General features: G+C 40.5%; 2 protein-coding genes across 3 annotated transcripts in view; one reads left to right on the top strand and one right to left on the bottom strand.

Annotated features, from left to right (window-relative positions):
• TMEM169 (transmembrane protein 169) overlaps positions 1 to 2,403 on the bottom strand; it is an 18,666-nt gene extending 16,263 nt beyond the window's left edge. For both annotated transcript variants that reach the window (XM_064514752.1, XM_064514750.1), the window contains exon 1: positions 2,244 to 2,403. The gene's annotated coding sequence lies outside the window, so the exon portion shown is untranslated. The remainder of the gene's footprint in view (positions 1 to 2,243) is intronic.
• PECR (peroxisomal trans-2-enoyl-CoA reductase) lies at positions 2,391 to 20,969 on the top strand. Its single transcript, XM_064514753.1, has 8 exons — positions 2,391 to 2,547; positions 5,858 to 5,991; positions 13,476 to 13,641; positions 14,309 to 14,390; positions 16,618 to 16,714; positions 19,022 to 19,132; positions 19,730 to 19,841; positions 19,946 to 20,969. The coding sequence occupies exons 1-8, from the start codon at positions 2,433 to 2,435 to the stop codon at positions 20,032 to 20,034; spliced, it is 906 nt and encodes a 301-aa protein (XP_064370823.1). The 5' UTR covers positions 2,391 to 2,432; the 3' UTR covers positions 20,035 to 20,969.

The raw sequence follows: 20,969 nt of genomic DNA, 5'->3' as shown, positions 1-20,969 counted from the left end.
AATCATTTTGAATTTCAACCACTGGAGTAAAATCGATTCACTCCAAGATGCATTTTGAATCCTTGGTTCAAAGACCATCCACACAACAGGCACTAGAAGCCACTGCCTTGCTGAAAATTACCTGTGAAAGTCGGTTATCTCAGTTCAGTTCCTAGTGGATAGACTTTTGGTACCACGAGGGGCCATCCTCCATTTAATGCCAAGGAATAGATGTCTCCTTTTCTTGCCTCCTTACTCACCAGTCTCTATGCCTTCTCACACATCTCTCACAGAATCTTGTATCTGAAGTGTTAAGCCTGTAACTTATGGCACTGCTGTGGTTATTGATAAATTCCAAAACTTCAGAGAAAACAAGTACCTAACCTTTATAGGGAAGCAAAATCTTTTGACAGTGCTCTCCAGAAAGAGCACTGAAATCTAAGAAGTGAGTAATATGAACAGACCAGCACTCTGGATTTTCCTTGGTGGCCTGTGGCTCAGTAGGGATGGCAGGCAAGTTGGGATATAAAGATCTAGCTCACTAGCACAGATGAATGTTTCTCCCTGGGATTAATTAAAGTTCTCTCTGATACAGCCTGTCTGAGGTATGTAGGACAGTCAGAGATAATTAATGGGGATCTGCAGAGTCTCCAGATTGTGGAAGATAAAGAAAAAAAATCTTGCAGTGTCACCCGTAGCATTCCACACTTTGCCTCCAGAAAGTTATGCAGCACTTAAAAATATCAAAGTAATCTGCAAACATTAACCCATCTGGAAGGCAACTCTGTCTAGCAGTTAGATCACATGTAGGTCTAAGTCACCACACAAAAGTCTCTTTCTGTCTTGTCACTGTTTGCTGAATGGATCTGGACAGACAGTAACTTCTCCATACCCTCCCCTCCCTGCATTTAGAAGGAGGGTGCTTCCTTTGAAACACACTGAACTTGAGAAGAAAGGCATTATCTTGGAATTTTCTTCGATTTAAAGCCTTAAGCCTCATAACACGTTTCAGGGAAAATAAATATTTTCCTGTTTTACAAATGAGAAAACCAAACCAGACTCTATGACTTTCCCACTTCACATGTGTACGTTTCTTTTTCCATCACTATCTTCACACATTAGCCATCTACCCTAAGAGAAAAATAACAACAAAAGTGATAGACTTTCAAACATCTCTTCTATTGAGATGGACAGAGGAGATGCTTGGAAAGATGTTCGACATGCATACACTCCTGGGCACATCAGAGCTGGTTAAAATCATCTGCAAGGGACAAAGACGATCTGTCACTTACTTCATTGTGCAATAGAAATGAAACTAATGTTGACTATCCTCTGTACCGACAGAATAATCAATACTGAGTTTATTGAGGGCAATCTTGAATTAAAATAACATAAAGGAGGTTTAACAGAAAAATAGCTATGTTCAGAACACATTAACTGCTCTTGAAAATGGGATCATCTGAGCTGTTACAGCATCTTCCCAAGAAAGCCCATTTCCAAAGAGAAGGCTTTTCCATTTGCAGAACAGGGCCTAAGTACCTGCGAGGCAAATACCACAAGCTTTCTCCAAAATTTATTAAGACACGCACATTTACAGAATTAAATACATTTTTCTTGGTTGGAGCTCCATCCCCCCTTGCTCTTGAGGACTGTCTTTCCACATTTCTGTGGAAGAAGACCTGAGACAGTACCTAAAAATACATATGGCTGCAAAAAAAATATTTGAAAATCCTTGAAAAAAATATTTGCTTTAAAGCAAATGAAACTGCAGACGGTGGGAGAAGGGGGGCGGGGTAGATCTAGCCAGGTTTTGTTAAAACGATGCAGCAGGTAAAGAGGTACAAGAAATTATGAGTCACCAGGATGCTATTTTAAGCGCATGTGAGAATGGGAAGGCGAACAGGGATTTCTCTGGGCAGTAGAATATGCAACCTATGGTCTTTTTATTGGAAAAAAAAGAAAAGAGGAACAAAAAGACGCCCCCCACATAAAAAAGCGCACAAGCGAGCGAGGGGGCAGCTTGCAGCCACCGCGGCTCGGGCGCACCGCGTTGCGGGGTCTCGGCCGGTGCAGCCGCCCGACGCGCCCTTCGCCGCGGGGCGGCTCCGCGCCCCCTCCGCGCCGCCCGGCGCAGCCGCCGCCGACCCCGCTGTCCCGGCCTGCCGGCGACCTCGGCCGCCGCCGCAGGGCCGGTGGCTGCCCGGCAGATGCTCCCCGCGCTCGGCCCGCGGGCACCCCCCGCGGCGCCCCCGCAGCCGCCTTACCTGAGCCCGCCGGCTCCGCCTGCAGGGCGCGGTGCGGAGCGGAGAGAGGCGCCGCTTCCCCGCACCGCCGCCAGCGCCCCGGGCGCCGCCGCCGCCTCGCTGTCCCCGGCGCTCCGGTCCGCTCCGCCGCGGCGCGGGCGGGCGGGGCCGCGGGTCACGTGGCGGCGGCGGTGCGAGCGCGGGGGGAACATGGCGGCGCCGCAGCGGCTGCTGGCGGCGGGGTTGTTTCGCGGGCGGGTGGCCATCGTCACCGGCGGCGGCACCGGCATCGGCAAGGCCATCGCCGCCGACCTGCTGTCCCTCGGTGGGCGCGGGGCGGCCTCCGCACGGGGCCCCGGGGCGTGGGGTGAGGGGCTGTGGGGCCGGGGGCAGGCGAGGGGGGCGGGACAGTGTGGGGTGGGTGTGGGGTGTATCGGGGGGCAGGGGAGAGCAGGGCGGGCGTGAGGGCAGCTGGGGGTGGGCGTCAGGGAGCGGGGCGGTGTGTGGGGCTGCAGGGAGCTGGCTGAAGGGGCGGCCGGGTGGCTGGGCCAGGTGTGCAGCTCCCGGTGGGCGGGGTGCGGGGGGTTCGGGACGGCTGCGCGTCCCGGTTTGCCGGCAGTGGCGAATAGCGGGTGGTGCTGGAAGGGGAGTTGGGGTACGGGGTGCAGCGACCCTCGGGAGCAGGCGGCCGCCTACGCTGAGGAGACAGTGTTGGGTGTGTGGTGGATCCTGAGGGGTTGAAGATGAGATCCTGAGGGAGCGAGGGATTAGCTGATGTATTGATGTGAATATGAAGGAATAGTATAAACTGAGGGGAACAAGCTCAAGTTGATGTGGGGCTACAGCTCTTGCTCCACCAACACTGAAAAGATGCTGTATTTTAAATATAGCATTCAGAAGGAGGGTACATTAAACCTGGGCAGTTTTTCTGATGCTGAGTGTTAAGTTATTTTTTATCTTGCTTAACTGCATAATTTTCTGATACTATTAAACTGAAACTCTTGTTGCTTCTGATGTAGTAGACTTTTGAACTGTTGTTTGCGTGTTAATCTTAGAGAAATGGTGCTTGTCTGTTGATGCTTGCGACATAAATGTCTTGAAGTTGAAGTATCCCTTTAGCGTGGTGTACCTTGTAGGCTTTCTTTGTTAATCACTTATCTTTAATCAGCCCTGAACTCTGGAGCGAAAGGCAGCCTTGGAAACCTCTGGCTAATCTACCTTGCAATACCTTTTCTGCAGGTTTTAAAATAAATGCTAGGGAACATTGACATCTGACTGGTTTCAGATAATGTTTATCATCATGATTAGGAGTGCTGGCTTCAAAATAATCGTGCCCAGCCTTATGCCTCACTGCGACGTGCTGCCTGCGATTCGCACTGTTTCAACGCGTGCTGCACCAGTTCACGGCTCGCTTTGTCAGTACTGTGTGCTGGGAGGCATGCCTGCCTCCTGTGGCCTTTGCTGCACCAGCTTCCCACCTGCTCTGTGAAGCTGAAAAAGGGCTAGCTTTGCTGCCTTTGGGAGCCTGGGGAACTAAGCGTTTTTTTAAGGTGTCCTTACGCCTTAAAAAGGTGCTTCTCAAATGTCATCACGCTTTTGGTTGATGATGTTATCTGGTTATGTTAAAATTGCGCTTAATTTGAGCTGCATTATTTTGCTCAAGTAAAATACAAGTAACAGAAATGGGTTTTCTTCATAACATCCTAAATAAAAAGCACGTCTAAAAATATCTGCAAAAGACATCTGAGAAAATGAAAAAACGGGCTACGTCTTAAATCTTTGTGATGTAACCTCCTATAAAGTAGATGTCTCGCCTGCGGACTTACTGGCTGCTCCTGGCGAGAAGACAGCCTGGAATCATTTCCGTATCTACCTTGCGCTTCAGGCTGCACCTTCTTAGAGGAGATCTGGTTGCAACACCTTTAGGAGCAGCCCCAGATAATGCCAGTTGTGGTGAAAATCGTTCGCTTTCCTAGCCAGTCTCTCCTTTGTGAGAAAAACAGGGACTTTTAATAAAGTAGTATCAGTTTGTACAGTAGGTACCAAGCCTGCCTCAGTGAGCTAGAATCTTCCACCTCCCAAATTAGCATGTTTAGTGAAAATAGTCTTTTACTGGCCTTATTCTGTATTAGTGTGTGTACTAATTAGCACTTAACCTGATGAATATTCCTATGTAACTGTGAATTAGTATTTTCTGTTAATCAGTCATTCTGTGTGCTGTTGTATGAACTGTACTCCAGGTTATTCAGGTTGTTGTGTAAGCGACTGGAATTCTTGACTTACAAAGCCAAGAGACCTTAACTAACATCTGTACATGTGCTATTTTAGAATGGTCACTGACTGAAGATGAAGCACCCATTCCTAGGGATATGCAGTTGCAGTATCTCCTTCTGGAAAAAAATTAGCTACTCCTTGTAGTTTTATGTATGATTTCACAAGACAGCCTGAGCCAAATGAACAGCTTGCCACTGCTCCTTACTCCCACTTACTCCCATTTTGAGTCGGTTCTGGTGTTTGTTTGATCACATGGGAGGCCAAATTCCACCCAGTAAAACAGCAACAGAAAAAAACACCTGGCAGAAAGTTAACTTTTTTTTGGCTGGTCTAGTGTGTTGACATGGTTTATGTTTAAGCTGATGAGCACGGAGCTGGTATGAGGAAGGGATGGCTTATGCTAGGATGCTAAGATTATGGAAGGAGGAAGGGGAAGCAAGATCTTCCTCCCTGCTAGGCAGTGGCAAGCTATTAATTTGCGCATCCATAATTTGAAATGGCATGCCTACTAGATTTGTACGGGGAATTAATCTGGTGCGGTATGTTTTAGTCTATGAAGTAGTAATTGTTGAAGACTTAAAGCTGTCCTGAGTCCTCTGGTAACAGAAGAAGGTATCTGGTTCTAGTGGTTCTAGGTCTGGAATGCTTGCCATTTATTTTGGGCCTGCATCGTCATTCTCTGTAGAATGAGTCCTAGTGCCTCCAATACAGAAAGAAGCAAAAGGCTTGAGCTCCTGTTTATTTTTTTCCTCTCCTTTCTGAGCTAGGACTCTGAAGCATGTGGAGGTGCCATGGGGAAGTATCTGTTCCTGCTGTCCGTATTTTGCAGATATACGAGTTCATCTCCTAAGGCTATCATCCTGTCCTTCAGATTGTGTAGGGTTAAAGAGGAGAGCATTACATTTGCTCACCACTAGTCAAAATTATGGCCTGAGTTACAGTAAGCTTATTTTTGTGGTTTGAGGAGCAAGTGTTTTTTTGTAATTAAGACCTGATGAAACATCTTTAAATCACATAATTGATAAATGAGGCAGCCTTGGGCAGAGGCAGCAAAAATGGTGTCTGAAAGCCACTTTGCTGACTCTGCAGCTCACAGGCTATCTTCCCTTCTGCAGGAAGGAGAAAGAACCTTGTGGACGTATTTTCAATTGCTCTTCTCCTGGCACAGAGGGATCTTGTTGCTAAGAAGCTCCTGACATAAGTAATTTCTCTCTCTTGCAAATTCTTCATTACTGTATCTTCTAGGCCATGACTAATAGACACACATCCTACAAGATATCTCCATGATGTTATTAAAAACCTAGTGTAACTGTAATTTTGAATATCCAGTAGCTAAAGGATTTTTCATTTTTTTTCAACAGGTTGCAGTGTTATTATTGCCTCACGTAAATTTGATCAATTAAAAGCCACAGCAGAAGAACTGAATAATAAATTTCCTTCCATGAGTCCTGCCAAAGTGACTCCTATACAGTGCAACATCCGCAAAGAAGAGGAGGTAAACACCAGTGATCTTGTTCTGGGGCTTAACATGTCAAAAGTTTATAGTGTATACAAATTCTCAGATCTCCAGAGGTGTAGCGTCCTCAGGAGTGTTTTAGATCAGAAGACAGGTGCAGTGGATCACTTTTAAATAGATCTAGGTGAGGTTAAGATATACTTTCAAGGGGAAAACCATTTGTTAGCCACCTAAGCAAGAAAGTAATTATCACTGAAGTAGGTATGGATGGTCATAAAGTATTCACGAATATTACTAGGAAAAGTAGTACTTAGTACTGGTATGTTCTAGGGCCCTATGTATGGTTCCATGTTGCATTTCTTCGCTGTAAGGAGGGGGTGGTAGCTTGTGCTGATGGAGACCTCCAGAGCTACTTTCTTCAAACAGGAAATCATAGCATGGAATCTCACCATTGTGACTTGACACAATTTAAGTTACTTATCAAGATGTATCCTGCATTGTCAATTTTGTTTGTATTAAAGGAAAAAATAGAGATTTTTTTTTAGCTGTGTTTTAACTGTTGCTTACAACCTGAGGTGTGCAAGACTTGCTCACAGTCCTTAGTAAGAACTGCACCTTATTGAGAGTTCTCCACCTTCACTGAGACTTCTTTTCCTTCCTTAAATTACAGGTACTTGGTCCACATTCTTCAGAAGTCTGCATTCACCTTCTGTTTTTCAATTGTTTAATTAAACAGTTAAAAATGCAGGTGTCAGGTTGGACTTTTAACTTATTCAGGACTGCCAGAAAACATTCCATTGTTCATTGGTTGCTACCTTTTTCTTAACCTTCCAAAGACTATTAAAATCTAGCAAAACTTAAAAGAACATTAGTGACCTTCAGGAGCTATGTGAATTCAAATCCTATCTTAATTTACTACCATAAAGCAAATAAAAATAAAATTCTTCCCTCGTAGAACAGCTCATGCCATAACATATTTATAATGATATCCTTAGACTTTCTCTCCTGAAAGAGATGAACCCTGGGGCCATGCAGTATGTCACTTTACCTACCAGTGAATTTTAGGATTGCATTTACTAGCATCAGCAGTGCAATATAATACATTATGACAGATGTCAGAGGGCAACTTAAGTGATTAAAGATACATGAAAGAAAAAGGAAAAGAGATGGAAAAGGCTTAAGCCTTCTTTCATGCCAGTGTTCTTGCAGAGCACTGTGGTGTGCTTAATAACCTTCTGTATATGAATCTTGTTTTTGCATTCTTCTAAAAATGAGTTAGTGGGAACTGCAATGTTCTGTGAGATGGTAGAGGGCTTGGATGGCAAAATGAGGTAGTCTCCACCAAACTACCATTCATTCTTTGCCATCTGTTTATTTAAAGTCTCTAAGTACAGATATGGCAAAACAGCTTTAGCCTTTGACAACTTATAAAGCTTTTTTTGGAAGGTGAAATTATAGTGCTGTGTAAAGTGTTCAAGCATTATTCTATTTTACAGGTAGCCATACTGATACTCAGAGAAACTCCTGTTACTCCATTATTTCCATAAGAACATAAGTGTACCCACAAAACAAATGTTGTCTATTCCAAATGCGCATCTCCAACAGCAGATATCATTATTGGTTAGACACAACCTGTGATCTTTGTTCTTTAACTCTTGTTTTTCTGGCTCCATGCTTGTCTGTTTGTTCTTTAATACTGAGGTTTTTGAAGATTGCTAAATTCTGGCCCCTTGATACTGTCTAAAATTACTATTTGACTGAAAATATGTGGATCTCATTTTCAGCTTTTTAATTTGTAGTGAGGGTAATACTTCTTAATGCTTAGGTGCTCAGTGTTTGGAAACTGAAGCTAAATAAACTTAAATTAACAGTTGGTGACCTTCACTGCTAAAAACTGTCAGAACTTAGAACTGAGGGATGTGGTGGATTTTCCACAACCCAGTGCTCACTATTGCGTATTTATAATATTTGCTGAGAGGAGTAATGGGAAGTACTTATTTCTAATTTGCCTCTGTCTTGCAGGAACTAGAAGAAAAGTACCTTTGGGCTTTTACTTCTATTCAAAGAGCACAGGTGCATCCACTTTTAAAAACTATTCCATTCTTTACCTAAGATTTAGTGTCTGAGACTTGGAGTCCTAGGAACAGAGACCAGTAGAAGATTTAGTTACAGATTTTTCTAGCCTTGGGAGTACATCTTGAGTAGAGGCAAAACAGCAACATAACTCTCTTGATCATTTTTGCAAATATAAGAATACCTTCCTTTTACAGGTAAAAATGGGAGGAAGGCCCATATAAACCCTGTGGAACTTTCAGCCTTTTTTTTTTTTTCCCTGAAGGAAACAACTTTTAGAACTGTGTTGGCTCTGTATGCTTCTCTTTAATGACTTTAAAACTCACTGGCTGGTTTCAGCTCAGTATGCCTGAGGAGTAGTTACCTCAGAAGTTCATGAAAGTATGCTATTAGGTAGAGAGAACAAACCCTACAAGTGTTCCCTGGGAGTTTTCATTACATTCTCTTTTTCAGCTCTTATACCTGGTACCAAAGAATGTGTGGGGGTGGAAGAGACCATATAAATGTCAACAATAGAAAAAACTTCAGAATTTAAGCCTCCTTAGATGTCCAAACTGATTGATCACAAGATAACAAAGCCCAGGAAGATGCTTGAAGATGTATGTAGTGTATCCTCTTTGATATCTCATTTAAACCTTTGGAAGAGTAAATATTCCTATTAAATAAAGCCAGCCAGCCACCTGTAGAAACAAGCCACCTGTTCTCACTGTGCCATGCCTTTTTTTCTGTTCCCTGCATCTCCATCACCTGTTCTTTATTTCTCTAAAGGCTCTTAAGAATGTCATCCTGATTTTAATTTTATAATCAAACAAACTGGAGGGAAGAAGTTTGAATAGAGAGGATCTAAGAAAAATGAATGTTTTCAGAATGGTCAGAAGACTTTTTTTGTGTCCTATTCCAAATCTTAAAGTAACTCACCTGCTTTGAAGATGACAAAGCTCTTTCCTTTCGTATGCACCAGTTCGATCTGTGAAACTGAAGCATTAGAAGATGCATCTTCCTTCATATAGTGCATATGTGGCTGTTAGAGTTCTTTCTGGCCTATGAAGAGCCAAAAAAGGTGTACTGAATAAATTGCTGCAGAAGCTTCCTGGTACTTATAATGGGAATAGCTTAATGAATTCACCTTTTAAAGTCTCTTAATCTTTATCTTCAGAGGCCCTCTTGCTTTCTAGCATAGCCGCCTTTTTTCATTTAATGTGCAAGAAATAATCCTGCTTGCTTGACAGAGGATTTTCAACCACTACATAACCTGTCAAGCTTATGGCTGTCAAAACAGCCTGCTGCTTCTTGTTTTGGCTAGTTTTCCAATGAGTGTTTTGTAAAGGACAGCAAACCTGTTTCATGTTTAAAGAGAGAAGAATAGAGTTCTGGAGTGCTGCTCTGCAAAGAGCACCTGAGATTGCTGTATTCTGACTTCATGGGGCCCCCTCTGAAACAGTGGTTGTGCACCTCTCCCTTATCCTGCGTTCTGAAGTGAATGTAGTGATCCATACGCTTCTGAGTGATTATGAAGCTGTAAAGATTTTAATTATTTGAATATTTTCCAGCACTATCACACACAACGTGTTAGATACAAGAAGAGCAGGTCAGATTGTTTCTGCTGGGATGTAGGCAAAATGACTGCCTGCGTGTGTATGCGGCTCTTGTCAAATCAAGCTTTCTCCCTAAATCCAAGGATCTAATAAGTTAATTTTGGTGCATCACTGTAAAGACTGCCAGAGTGGAGGAGAGAAAACCACATTCTTTTTACATTATGGAAAGAGCTTTTTCTTTAACTGTTTGGGTGTTGGGAAGGGGGAGCATGTGTGCGTGTCCTAAATGCTGAGCTACAGAAACTGTCCAGTGGGGAAAAGAAAGGTATGAGGAACTTCTTACCTCCATGTAGCCTTTGTGCTGTATGCCCTGGAGACGCATTTCTTTAACTCGTATCTAGATGAGTGAAATATAAAGCCTTGTACTTCTAGTAGGCTACTGCTTTTCTTGAAATCAAACGAGTAAATTAGAATTTTCTGCACAGTGTCCCTTTTCCTTACTTCAGCTCCAGTAACAACTACTGCTGAAGGAGACCCTGAGGCTAAAACTTACCATTTGGACATCTGACAAACAAGATTCCTTGAGAAGTACTCAACACAGTGATATTTAGCACTTTAACTTGTCTCTGAGTTCACTAGTGGCTTTTCTTTTCCAGTAAGCTTTATAGCTTAACATAATCTCTGTTGGTGTATAAATACTTAATGCCAGTCTGTGTGAAACCTGTAGTGGAAGAGAGTGGCTTGAAGGAGCACTGTGGATAAGAGATTCCTGTTGTCTTATTTTAAAATAATACAACAATAGCACAAAGTAAAAATACCTGATATCGCTGTGCAGGAACGGTCTCCAAATAGCAAACCTCCTAACAGTCTGTACTGAGTAGCTTGCCTATTGAGTTTTCCTAGCATTCATAGGTCACCTTGAACTTACCTGCACATTTGCCCCTTTTCTCTTGTTATGAATACTGTCATCTCAGTTTCTTAACATTATCTGCAGAAGTGTGCTACTGCAAAGTATTTTTGAATTGTAGTCACACAGAAAAGGTCCATATTGAAGAGTTTCAGTCTTCTGGTTATGTGTTTGAACTGCTTGACTTTGTTTTTTTCAATCTTTGTCAGAATTGCATCCTAAACTGTTAGCTAAACCTTTTACAGTTTGCTTTACTCCCAGGGATGCCCATCAGCAGCTGGGATTTTTTGAAATTCTTTCTGTGTGGATTTTGAATCTTTAGGAATAGTAAGAAACCTTCTTTAGTTCTTCACTGTGATTTAAATGTGTTCTATCAGTCCCTTATTCTCACTGTGCTGGTGGCTGCTGTCACCACGTTTACTCTAATCAGGAGAAGCACTGAGATGATGCTTTCTCTACAACAGAGAGGACATTTTGAAGATTGCTACAGTTGGACCTATCTGAGCTAGATATCTAGATTTCTACAGTCTGGATGTCTGTCAGGCCTACAGAGCCTGCCAACCTTTGCTGTCTTTCAGAAAACAGAACTGATAGGTGTATTTTTTATTGCTCTGACAATATGGTGAGGCAAGTAGGAAAAACAGCAGAGGTTCATACAACTTGAGAACCATTTTGAAATGATAGGTTATAGCAAGTTCTGTGCACTTGATGAAAACCTGCTTGTAATGTCTCTTCTGAGTGGATTTTTCTTCTGTTAATTTGTCCTTTTTTCTTTTCTACTCAGGTAAGCTTCTAGCATTTGTATTGTCCTGTGGCAAGAGGTTCCACAGATTATTGTGTGTGTGCGTGCATGTGTGCATGTGAAGGGAAGTCTTCTCTTTTTTGTGAATCTACTGCCTTGTCATTTCATCTGATGGCCCCAAACTCTTCTACGGGAAGAGAGTGCATGATTATTTCATTTGCTTTCGCCTCTCTTTTTTGTTTTAATAGATTCCTAGCGTTTCCCCTTGTCTCTTTTTTTCCAGCCTGAAGAGTCCTAGTCTGTTCAGTCATTCCTCGTACAGAAGCCATTTTCCTTCTGTAAATGAGTCCATATTTCACTGACTTATGGACAATACTCAAAGCAAGATTAGCAGGCTGACAAGGAGAAAAAAGTTTGATACTGCCAAGCACGGTATAATTTTTGCTGCCTAACGTGAGATCAGCTTACCTTTCCCTGGTTGTGAGTAAAGCTGGAAGTCTTGTGGCAAGGGTTTGGGACTGCTGTCACAGATGCTTTTTTCTCAGATCCTATAGCCTGCAGTGACTGCTGCAAGGAGTGAGATGCCAGTCAGAACGTAAAGATGGTGATATAGATATTAAAATTATTTTATAATGCGTTTTTTTCATCTTTCAATCAGACTTCTGTCACTATACTAGCTTGTTTAGATTCTCTTCTTCGGAGAGGTGCATCCTTACAGGATTCACACTATCCCATTAAAACATTCTGACCTGTTCGTTAGCCACACAAGCTGTAAGACTGCTAGTTTTGAGACAGAGTCAGTGACACTCTTGGTAAGATACAGATCATTCATTGCTTATTCTTTTATTTCTGATGTTTTATATTGCTAACTCAGTACAGAGGAAGGCTAAGTGGTGTTCTCCAACCAGTCAAATCTGTTTCATCAGCAGCATTGCCCCAACTGATTTTTTTTGTCTGTGTTTTGTTTGACTGCAGGTGCTAGATTAACTCTTTACATCTGCTTGGCTAGGAATAACTGATCCATGGTGTCCAGTTATGATAGCTAATGCAGATGCAGGAAACAGTTTTGGTGTCCTACTTCCCCTATTTCTTGAGATAAAGGTTAAATTAAGTCATTGCTCTAAAAGTCTCTCCTTATTATCTCTTACTAGGGAAAAATATGTCAGCTTCGGTATCTGTAAAATCTTTGAATGCTTTGGAACACATTCCCCGTTCTCTCACGTGCTTTGTGTAAATGAGTAGGGAAACCGTTGTTCTTCCAAAACGCAAGCCAGTGCAAAAGGTTTAGCTGACAACCTGTAGCTCAGATTAGATCAGTGTTAGTGCTAGGTTTAGATTCTTAAATATCTGTTCTCCCAAGTGAACTTAAGCCACCTGTTTTCTGTGCGGCAGCTCTTTAAGTGAATGAACAGAATGTCTTGCTATTTGCTCTTAATACCTTCTCAGAGTACCCAAAGGTCAATAGTGCCAGACAGTGCTCTTAATTGTCGGTATTCCTTCTGCTAACAGACAGAAGGTTTCTGTTCAGTCAAACAGTCACCTTTCTTTTTGCTAAAGAAGACCACTTGATAGCCTTGCTAGAACTTTATTTAGAGTTTCTGTTCTGTCAGATTATAATCTAACTTTCTTGCTCTGCATGAGAAGATTGCCTGTTGCTAACTCATATGTCAGACCTTCAATGAAGGCACAAAGCTTCTAGATAAGAAGTTAAAATTTTACAAGATTAGTTTCCTTTCTACTGAAATACAGCAGCCATTTTTAACAGTGCTATCACTCTTCATGCTGTTTGAAAATAAGGAGGAAATTAATATATCCTCTATTCAAAACCCTCAGGAGTATGGATTGGGTGAAAAAAACAGTAGCTACCTAATATGGAACCCTTCTAGCATCTGATGTGAACACCTCTGCTTTGTGGAAAATAGCAGGAGATTTTTAGTTGGTCTTAAATAGGATTGTTCCCCTCTGCCACCCCAGCTTCAACAGCATAGATCTCCCTCTTATTTCAGTGCTGATGTTTGTGTAGCACCTGCATTATACCAGGAAGATTTATCAAGCAAACATGGACTCAGCCCAATCCTTCTTGGTTGATTAAACCTGTCATACTGAGCTTCCAGCCTAGGAGACTGCTGACCAGCCTCTCTGAAGACTGGTACTTCCTCTTCATGTGTGAAAAGGATTTGAGTGAGAAAACTTCATCTGAGAATGAAATTGGGTATATAACTTATTTAGCATACCACACTAAATATATATATATATATAATTTTAGGTACAAGCTTTGGTGAAGTCTACACTGAATCTGTGTGGGAAGATTGACTTCCTGGTGAACAATGGAGGGGGGCAGTTCATGAGTCCTGCTGAAGCCATCCGTGCAAAAGGCTGGAATGCTGTGATAGACACTAATCTGACAGGAACCTTCTATTGCTGCAAAGCAGGTGAGGAATAAACATTATGCATGTTTTTTTAATATTTCTTGCCTTACCAGTATTTCTGTAAAAGTTTCTCCACCTTCTTTTTTCACATTCTTATCTGACAGTAGATACTTGTTTTCATGAATCTCATCCTAAGTATACATCAATCTGTACATTATATTTGTTAATATACACAAACACACATGTACCCATATTTACACATTCAGTGGAGGAATGACCTTCTGGTTACAGCCAGGTTTGGGGAGTCACTCGGTTTGGATGTTGACTTAAAGGATGATAGGAAAACCACTTAACTTCTCTGTCTTGTATTTCCTGTCTGTAACACAGGAGGAAGACTTTTACATCAAGGATGTAGAGTTAAATTTATGTTTGATATATGATTCTCAGATAGCATTAGGAAAATGGAAATGAAAGGAACTTAAATGGAAGGCACAAGATCTTGATTTCTGTCAAAGCCTTCTTTACAAACACTGAGCCTTACCTAGACTGCACCTGCTTTCTCACCAGTCCAGTGGTAAGGCTGTGGTACAAAGAGCAGGTTGTTTCTCCAAATCTGCACAGGCAACTTGTAGCACAATTGGAATTAGACTCCAGATTTGGCTTCCAATCGGCAATTTCATTCCTATGTATTTCTTCTAGTATTTATAGGTTGTCTTCCTCCTTCATACAGTGTACAATGCCTGGATGCAGGAACATGGAGGAGTCATTGTCAACATTACTGCTGCCGTGAGAAATGGGTTTCCTGGAATGTCGTAATATTCTTTTTACATTTTCCTATATTTTTCCCCTAGAAGTTCTAATTGCTCCTAAATACTTCATTTTCTTCTAGAAAGCTGTGCGTTGGGCAACAGCAGAGTGTAGAAATATAGTAGGTATGTTAAGAGAGCAATAGGATCACTTGGCTGTCTGTGTGGGGATCTCTTACTGATTCAGTGGAGACTGCAAGAGTAAATGAAATCTCTGGTCTCTGCCGGCTAGTTTGTAAGAAACGATGAAGCAAGACTTTTGCAGTGAAGCTTTCACTGGAAATGGGATGTGAGCGGGAGCTATGTGCATTCAAGTGTAACTTTTGCCTGTTTTCTCTCCAAATCTCTGGAGGGTTTGCAGGAACTTGGCACCTGTTGCTCTGCTCTCCTACTGTCAATTAACAGGTCTCGATGGTGTATAGTGAGTTATGGGACTTGGACTGGGTGTAGGGGGAACATTCCTAACGTGCTCTTGGGTTGTGGCTTTGCCCTTCACTTCACATAATGCCTGCCTTTTCGATTTTGCTTTCTACTCTCACTTTATGGCTACCTGTTCTAGCTGCAGAGGATCTTTTTTTCTGTGATGCAGAGAATCAGTTCTATTTGCTCTGCCTCTTTCTTGACTGGGAGAAGGCTCATGGGTACAAACATATTACCATGTGTTTGTAGTTCTTTTTTTCTTCACAAAAATGATTAAGGCTTTCTGCATGTCAATGCAGCATCCTCTCCATATCTATACACTTACTGTATTTGTTCAAGTGTCTTCACCCTCAAATTGGAGGTGATCAGGAGTCTTTTGGTTGAAAGTTTTCCACCAAAAACTGTCAATGTGTTGAAAGAGAAATAATGTTCAGCAAATGGTTTATTTCAGTTATTTTCTTTGCATGAGGAAACTTAGAAGTTGTCAAAATGCAACATTTTGACAGTTTCCTAACTGAAAAATTCAGAGTTTTTCTTGGAAACTTTTTTTTAACTTGCTTTCTTCAACAGAAATTAAAAGTTCAAAAATCAATTTTGAACAAATGCTGTCCTACCTCTCTTTGTCCTAATTTGGCTTGAAAATTTTCAAAAACTCGATTTTTAAGAAACAGCATATTTTCTCACTAGCTTGTTCTTGGCAGTGCAAAATAAATTTCGAGATCCACAGGGTGGTGCTGAAGCTACTTTTTTTTAGTTTCACTGCTCTAGGTAAATCTAGTTGAACTGTCACTGTAAATAGGTTGATACATCAAGAAATAAAGAACCTAATTCTGAATAACAATGGAAATAAGTTTTCCCAAATAACTGTTTTATGGTTTTGTGGATGGGTAGACAAATTACTTTCAGATTGAATTCCTGTTGAAATGATGCTTGTTTCAGAAGTGTAGTATAGAGTAGTGTAGTATCCTTTACAACTCCAACCACTGTTCATGCCAAAAATCACCTCCTACAGTCTTTCATAAATAACAATTTTCAACCTGAAACTACTCAAGTTTGTTTGCTCATGTTGTGTCCGGGGGTCATTAATTTCTGTCCTAATCATATGACTAAGTCCAGTTTTAACCAGTTTTTCTTATTCCTCAATGAAAAAAGCTCTTCTTTCCTGGTATATATCATCATGTTTGAGAACTTACTGCATCTTCTCTGTTTTGCTAGACTAAAGAAGCTAAACTTAGTCTTCTCTCAGTCCCTCTGTCTGCTATTCATCTTTGCAGTAATTTTGTCTGCATTTGTTCAAGCATGTATTCATTCATACAGGTTTCCTGTAGCAGCAAGGTGTATGAGATCACTGTGCCTATGTTCCTGTTTCCCCATCTGTAGCAGATTTTGAACATTGGCTGATTTTAAATACATTTGTCAGAAGAGCTTAACGATCTTTCAGACTACTGACCTTACAAGGTTTGCCTTACCTGTGCAGCCTATCTTTTATAGTTTCACACACCTGCAAGTTTATCTCCAGTTGTTTTCATTCTGTTAGCCTGCTTCTGCAGTAAAACGTAGCAGGCCTCATCACCACCAAGTATGTTGGGGAAGAGATGATAATTATTTGCTGAAATGACAGAAAATCTTAGCATAGTTCAGCTAAACTGTGAAGCTATGGTCAAGCTTGCGAACTAGAAAACCCCTCTGCATCTCTGACCATTAGTCTAGCAATAGAGCACTACCCTGATTAGCCTAGTGACTGCAGTAGAATGGAGATTGGGCAGTATTATCTGAGGGAACAGATGCTTCTTTTGCTTTATTTTCTTAATAGGCATACAGGAGCTGCAAGAGCTGCAGTGAATAACCTCACGAAGACTTTAGCTTTAGAATGGGCCCACAGCGGAGTAAGAATCAACAGTGTTGCTCCTGTAAGTAATGGCAAATGACAAAATAACTTTAGCCATCATACATGTTCATGATTAAAGCGTTCAGACCAAAAGGCATTTAAAAATCTAGAGTCTGTAGTTTGTGGGTTTTGCTTTTTTAATTCTCTCATCTATGTCCTTCAGGTCCTTTGAGAATGTTTTGTACCGTTTGGACGACAAGCAAGGAATGTGGGATAAAGTCACTTCTGCTTTCTGTTTTGACTTGGCATTCTGACTTTTCTAGCTTAACCAAAGGACATCTGAGAGGAGTGGCCTGTTTTACAAGAGCATGACATAAAATTAAACAATTCTTTGTTTCAGTAATGATTATTTCTGAGTTTACAAAACTTTCTCTACATGGCGATCAAGTGTCCTGGCAGTTTCCAACCGTGTTTACAGTTACTCTGAGAATCTCTGAATGTATCACATAATGTCTTTTACCTTCTTCTTCTGCATGTCAAATTAGGTTAGTTTTAGACATAAAAGGAATGCAAGACATAAAAGTTTTAGACATAAAAGGACCCTCTTTCGAAGAGATTAGTTGTAAAAATGTGCGTTCTGCTTATGAAGTATATGTAGACAGGAAATGACAATACAGGTAGCTAAAACAGGCTTGCCACGTTTCCGAGGAAGTAGGTAGCATGTAGCAATTGTCTTAAATAACCATATGGAAAGACCAGCTATATTTTCACAGCACATAATGCTGCAGATACAGAGGCTTTAGTCCTAGCTTTGAAATTTGAGATTCCATCTGTTGTGATTTGTGTAATAGTCACTCCTTACCACAGCTTATTTTACATGTTTATTTCTGTTGACAACAAAACGGGAAAGGAAAGCTGTCCAGTTGTTTCTACATTCAGAATTTATCTTATAGTATGGTAAGTGTCAGATTTGATTAACTGGTCCCTACGACGATCTTCCTGCTGTCTGTATAGAATGTTATATCCTGTTGTGTATCCCATCCTAAAACAACTGCTCTGCTTTAATTGGAAACGTGTGATGATCATTCAGGTAATGGCTCTGTGTAGGCCCTCTGAGGTCCAGGTCATCTTGAGACCTGTTAAATATTAAGATCTATTGACTTGTTTTTCTGTTTGTTCATTTTTCCAATTTATCAAGTCTTGAGGAAATAAGTAATTAGGAGAGTGCATTATGTGTGTGTATTTTTTAAGGCATACTAATTACCTAATGAATCATACTAATTATAGCATGTGTCAAATGAAATTTCTGACAAGCAAACAGTTCAGTGGTTTGGCTCTTTCAGCACTTGTACAGTAGTTAGTATGTGTCATCTTGCCAGTACTTGTGCTACTCTCATTGGTGCCTGACTCATAAATTCATATGTTCTGTAAGAAATATTTCATAGCTTTGTTACCATGTTGGTGACAAAACATTCATATTCTAGCTAGGGTGATACTTCATATCTTTCTTTCACCTTTGTAGCCACATCAGGGTTGCAGTAACCATACAAAACACTTGCTGCCAAATATGCACGGAGTAACATGTAGGAAACACGTATGTAGAGAAGGAAACATGCATTCTAAGAAAATAGGGTTTAAAAAATGAGTTACTTCCCTAGCTCTCGAAATGCATTTGCTCACATTTCACAGATATCTTAGAAGAAAAATCTTAATGTGGACTCCATGGATGAACTAAAATTTTTTTACATGTTTAAAGAGACCCACCACCTTGAGTCCTACAGGTTATGATGTAACTAGTCTGTGTAACTCTATCTTCCTTTTGCTGTAGCCTTCATTGTTCCTCTTGAATCTGAGCTGGACCGTATATTCATCAGGGCAAGAACAGTCTCTTTTCTCTATTTCCGTAGCGGCTAAGTAGGGAGAATCTGAAATCCAGTTGCATAGTCTGGCTGCTACCATAACTCTCAGTAAAGTTGATCTGGTGTTCTTACAGGTTACAAGAAACTCATGAGAACTTTGTCCTTGGTTTTGTAGCTTTCTGCTGTGAACTAGTTTGAAATCCTTGTAATTCTGGAATAGTCTCTGAGTTTGTTCTTTATAGTCTCTACTTCATAGTTGTTGAGGTGACAGTGGAGAATTGGAATAATGAAAGCAAATCAGGACTTTGAATAATCTGAATACTGCTTGAATAGAGATGTGGCTAGCAGTCAAGTTACCTTCTTTTATAAATAATACTATCTAATGCAATTTAAAAACTAGCCTTCAAGTACTGTTTAGACAGTTTAATCCCACAAAAATCCCACTAATAATAACTTTACAATTTTACAATGATCAGAATTTGAATGTATGCAAGATAATTTAATTTTCACTGTGTTCTGTTTTAACACAGGGATTAGTATTTTCAGAAACTGCTGTTGCAAACTATGGAGAGCAAGGTACAATAATGTGGTTAAAGAACATCCCAAAGGTTCCTGCCAAGAGGTCAGCAGTTCCCGAGGAGGTAATGTCTTTCAGAACATTTGTGATATTTCTACTTCTATTTCTGTTTCAAAGCTACTTTAGTATATGGAGAACAATAAAGACTTAATTTTGAACTGTGATGGAGTATTAAAAAAAGAAAGCTTGCAGTAATATGTAGTAATGCCAACTGGGAGGCTTAACCAGTAGCTACTGTTAAAGTGAAAATTTAATTTAGATGCCTCTTACAGCTGTAGTGTTCCATAGTTGACATCAGTTCCTGAAGAGGTTGACCTATTGCAGGGAGAATTGGAAAGTATTGAAGATCAATGTGAAAAAAGTGTAATTTCAGAGTACTTATCTCTCTTCTACCAGGACTATGTGTCTTTGATAAACTGGTCAACTTAAAAATCTGTTTGGTTTTATGCATCTGATGCTGATCTGTGAAAGACTGCTGTTTTTCAGCTTTTATGTACTTGATGTCTGTGGCTAGAAACTTAGCTTTAAGATTGTTAATGACTTTCACTGTTGAGTAGAATATGTTCATTTCTTTTGCCTATATCAGTTCTTATGAGCTATGTCTTGGACACAGATGGTTCCCAGCAATTTAGGAATGATTGAAACTGTCATTCCCTGTTAGATCTCTCCTGCAGTGTGTTTCCTGCTATCTCCAGCTGCTTCTTACATAACTGGGATAACCATGGTCGTGGATGGTGGCCAAAGTTTATATAGCAGGAACCTAGAAATACCAGGTAAAAATGGGCTACAGAATAGTGCCCTTGAAGTGGGCAGGACACAACAATAAAATGTCTACTTTTTAGATAACTATATACATTGTTTTATTTGTTTTCCTCAGATCACAACAGATGGTCCCCACCACCAGAAGGAAGAAATTCTGACATGCTTAAAAAACTTCTTTCTGGCGAGTTCAAGCCAAAGCTGTAACAGAATGAGACTTCACCCTATCCCAAGTCGGACATTTGCTGATTTTCTTGCTTTGTGGCTTGTGTTTATAATTCTCAGTAATCTGAATTTTTTGGTCATCCATAACCACACTGAGTGCCTTGATTTTCATTGATTAATGTGTAAAAAATAAAAGGCTATACACAATAAATTTTCTTCTCTGAAAACACTCACTCTGTCTTGGAAAGAAGGTGTGATAGATTCAACAATTTAACATGCAAAGTCTTGAAGCACAATCTGTGGCGTAGCATGCATCAAATAGAGCTTAGTATTTAAATCCTAGTTTCCTGTTTTGTCACGTTAACCCATAATCATTTTGTATGGAAGTTTAAAGCATGCTATATAAAGCTGAGTTGCAAGTTTCTTTATTAAAAAAAAAAGACAGTAATTCAAGTTCATGGTTGTGTGGTTTATCTCGTAACATCATACAGCTCAAAATATATATATATATTGCCTTGTTTTGTGCAGTATTCTATCTTGTTGAGGGAGAAACTCAGAATCCTTCATTCGCCAGTTAAAACACTTCCTATCCATATAGTTTTCTATTGACATGCTGTTTTCTTATGATTTGAACATGCTTTTGTATATCAGTATCCCTAAAAAAGGCATGATCTTTGTGATCAATGGAGAGTTTCCATTTGAAAATCAGAAACATTTTAATATATCACTTGAAGATGCTGTATTTGCTGTATTACTCACTTTAAGGCAAATGTTCCCAGATGTTTGATACTTTTGATCAAAATTTAAAAAATAGGTTATGATTTTTTGCTTGCTGTAACAAATGAAATTTGTGGACTCAAGTTGCTCTTACAGAAGCAAGCTCTGATGCTTAAATTTGGAATGAATGTAAGTCTTTGCCAGCTATTTGTTCTCTTTAAAGATGTTTGACTTTTGTTTAATTAAAATGTTAGAATTTA

This window comes from Dromaius novaehollandiae, chromosome 7, assembly GCF_036370855.1.
Source record: "Dromaius novaehollandiae isolate bDroNov1 chromosome 7, bDroNov1.hap1, whole genome shotgun sequence".
Classification (NCBI taxonomy): domain Eukaryota; kingdom Metazoa; phylum Chordata; class Aves; order Casuariiformes; family Dromaiidae; genus Dromaius; species Dromaius novaehollandiae.
Note: the sequence above shows the minus strand (reverse complement) of the source record. Positions and strands in the feature narration are given on the sequence as shown.

Bases quoted from the DNA above. Each gene is read 5' to 3' on its own strand.
- PECR (XM_064514753.1), top strand. From the start codon at position 2,433: ATGGCGGCGCCGCAGCGGCTGCTGGCGGCGGGGTTGTTTCGCGGGCGG. The intron at 2,548-5,857 runs GTGGGCGCGGGG...TTTTTTCAACAG, and splicing joins CGCCGACCTGCTGTCCCTCG to GTTGCAGTGTTATTATTGCC. The intron at 13,642-14,308 runs GTGAGGAATAAA...TCCTTCATACAG, and splicing joins CTTCTATTGCTGCAAAGCAG to TGTACAATGCCTGGATGCAG.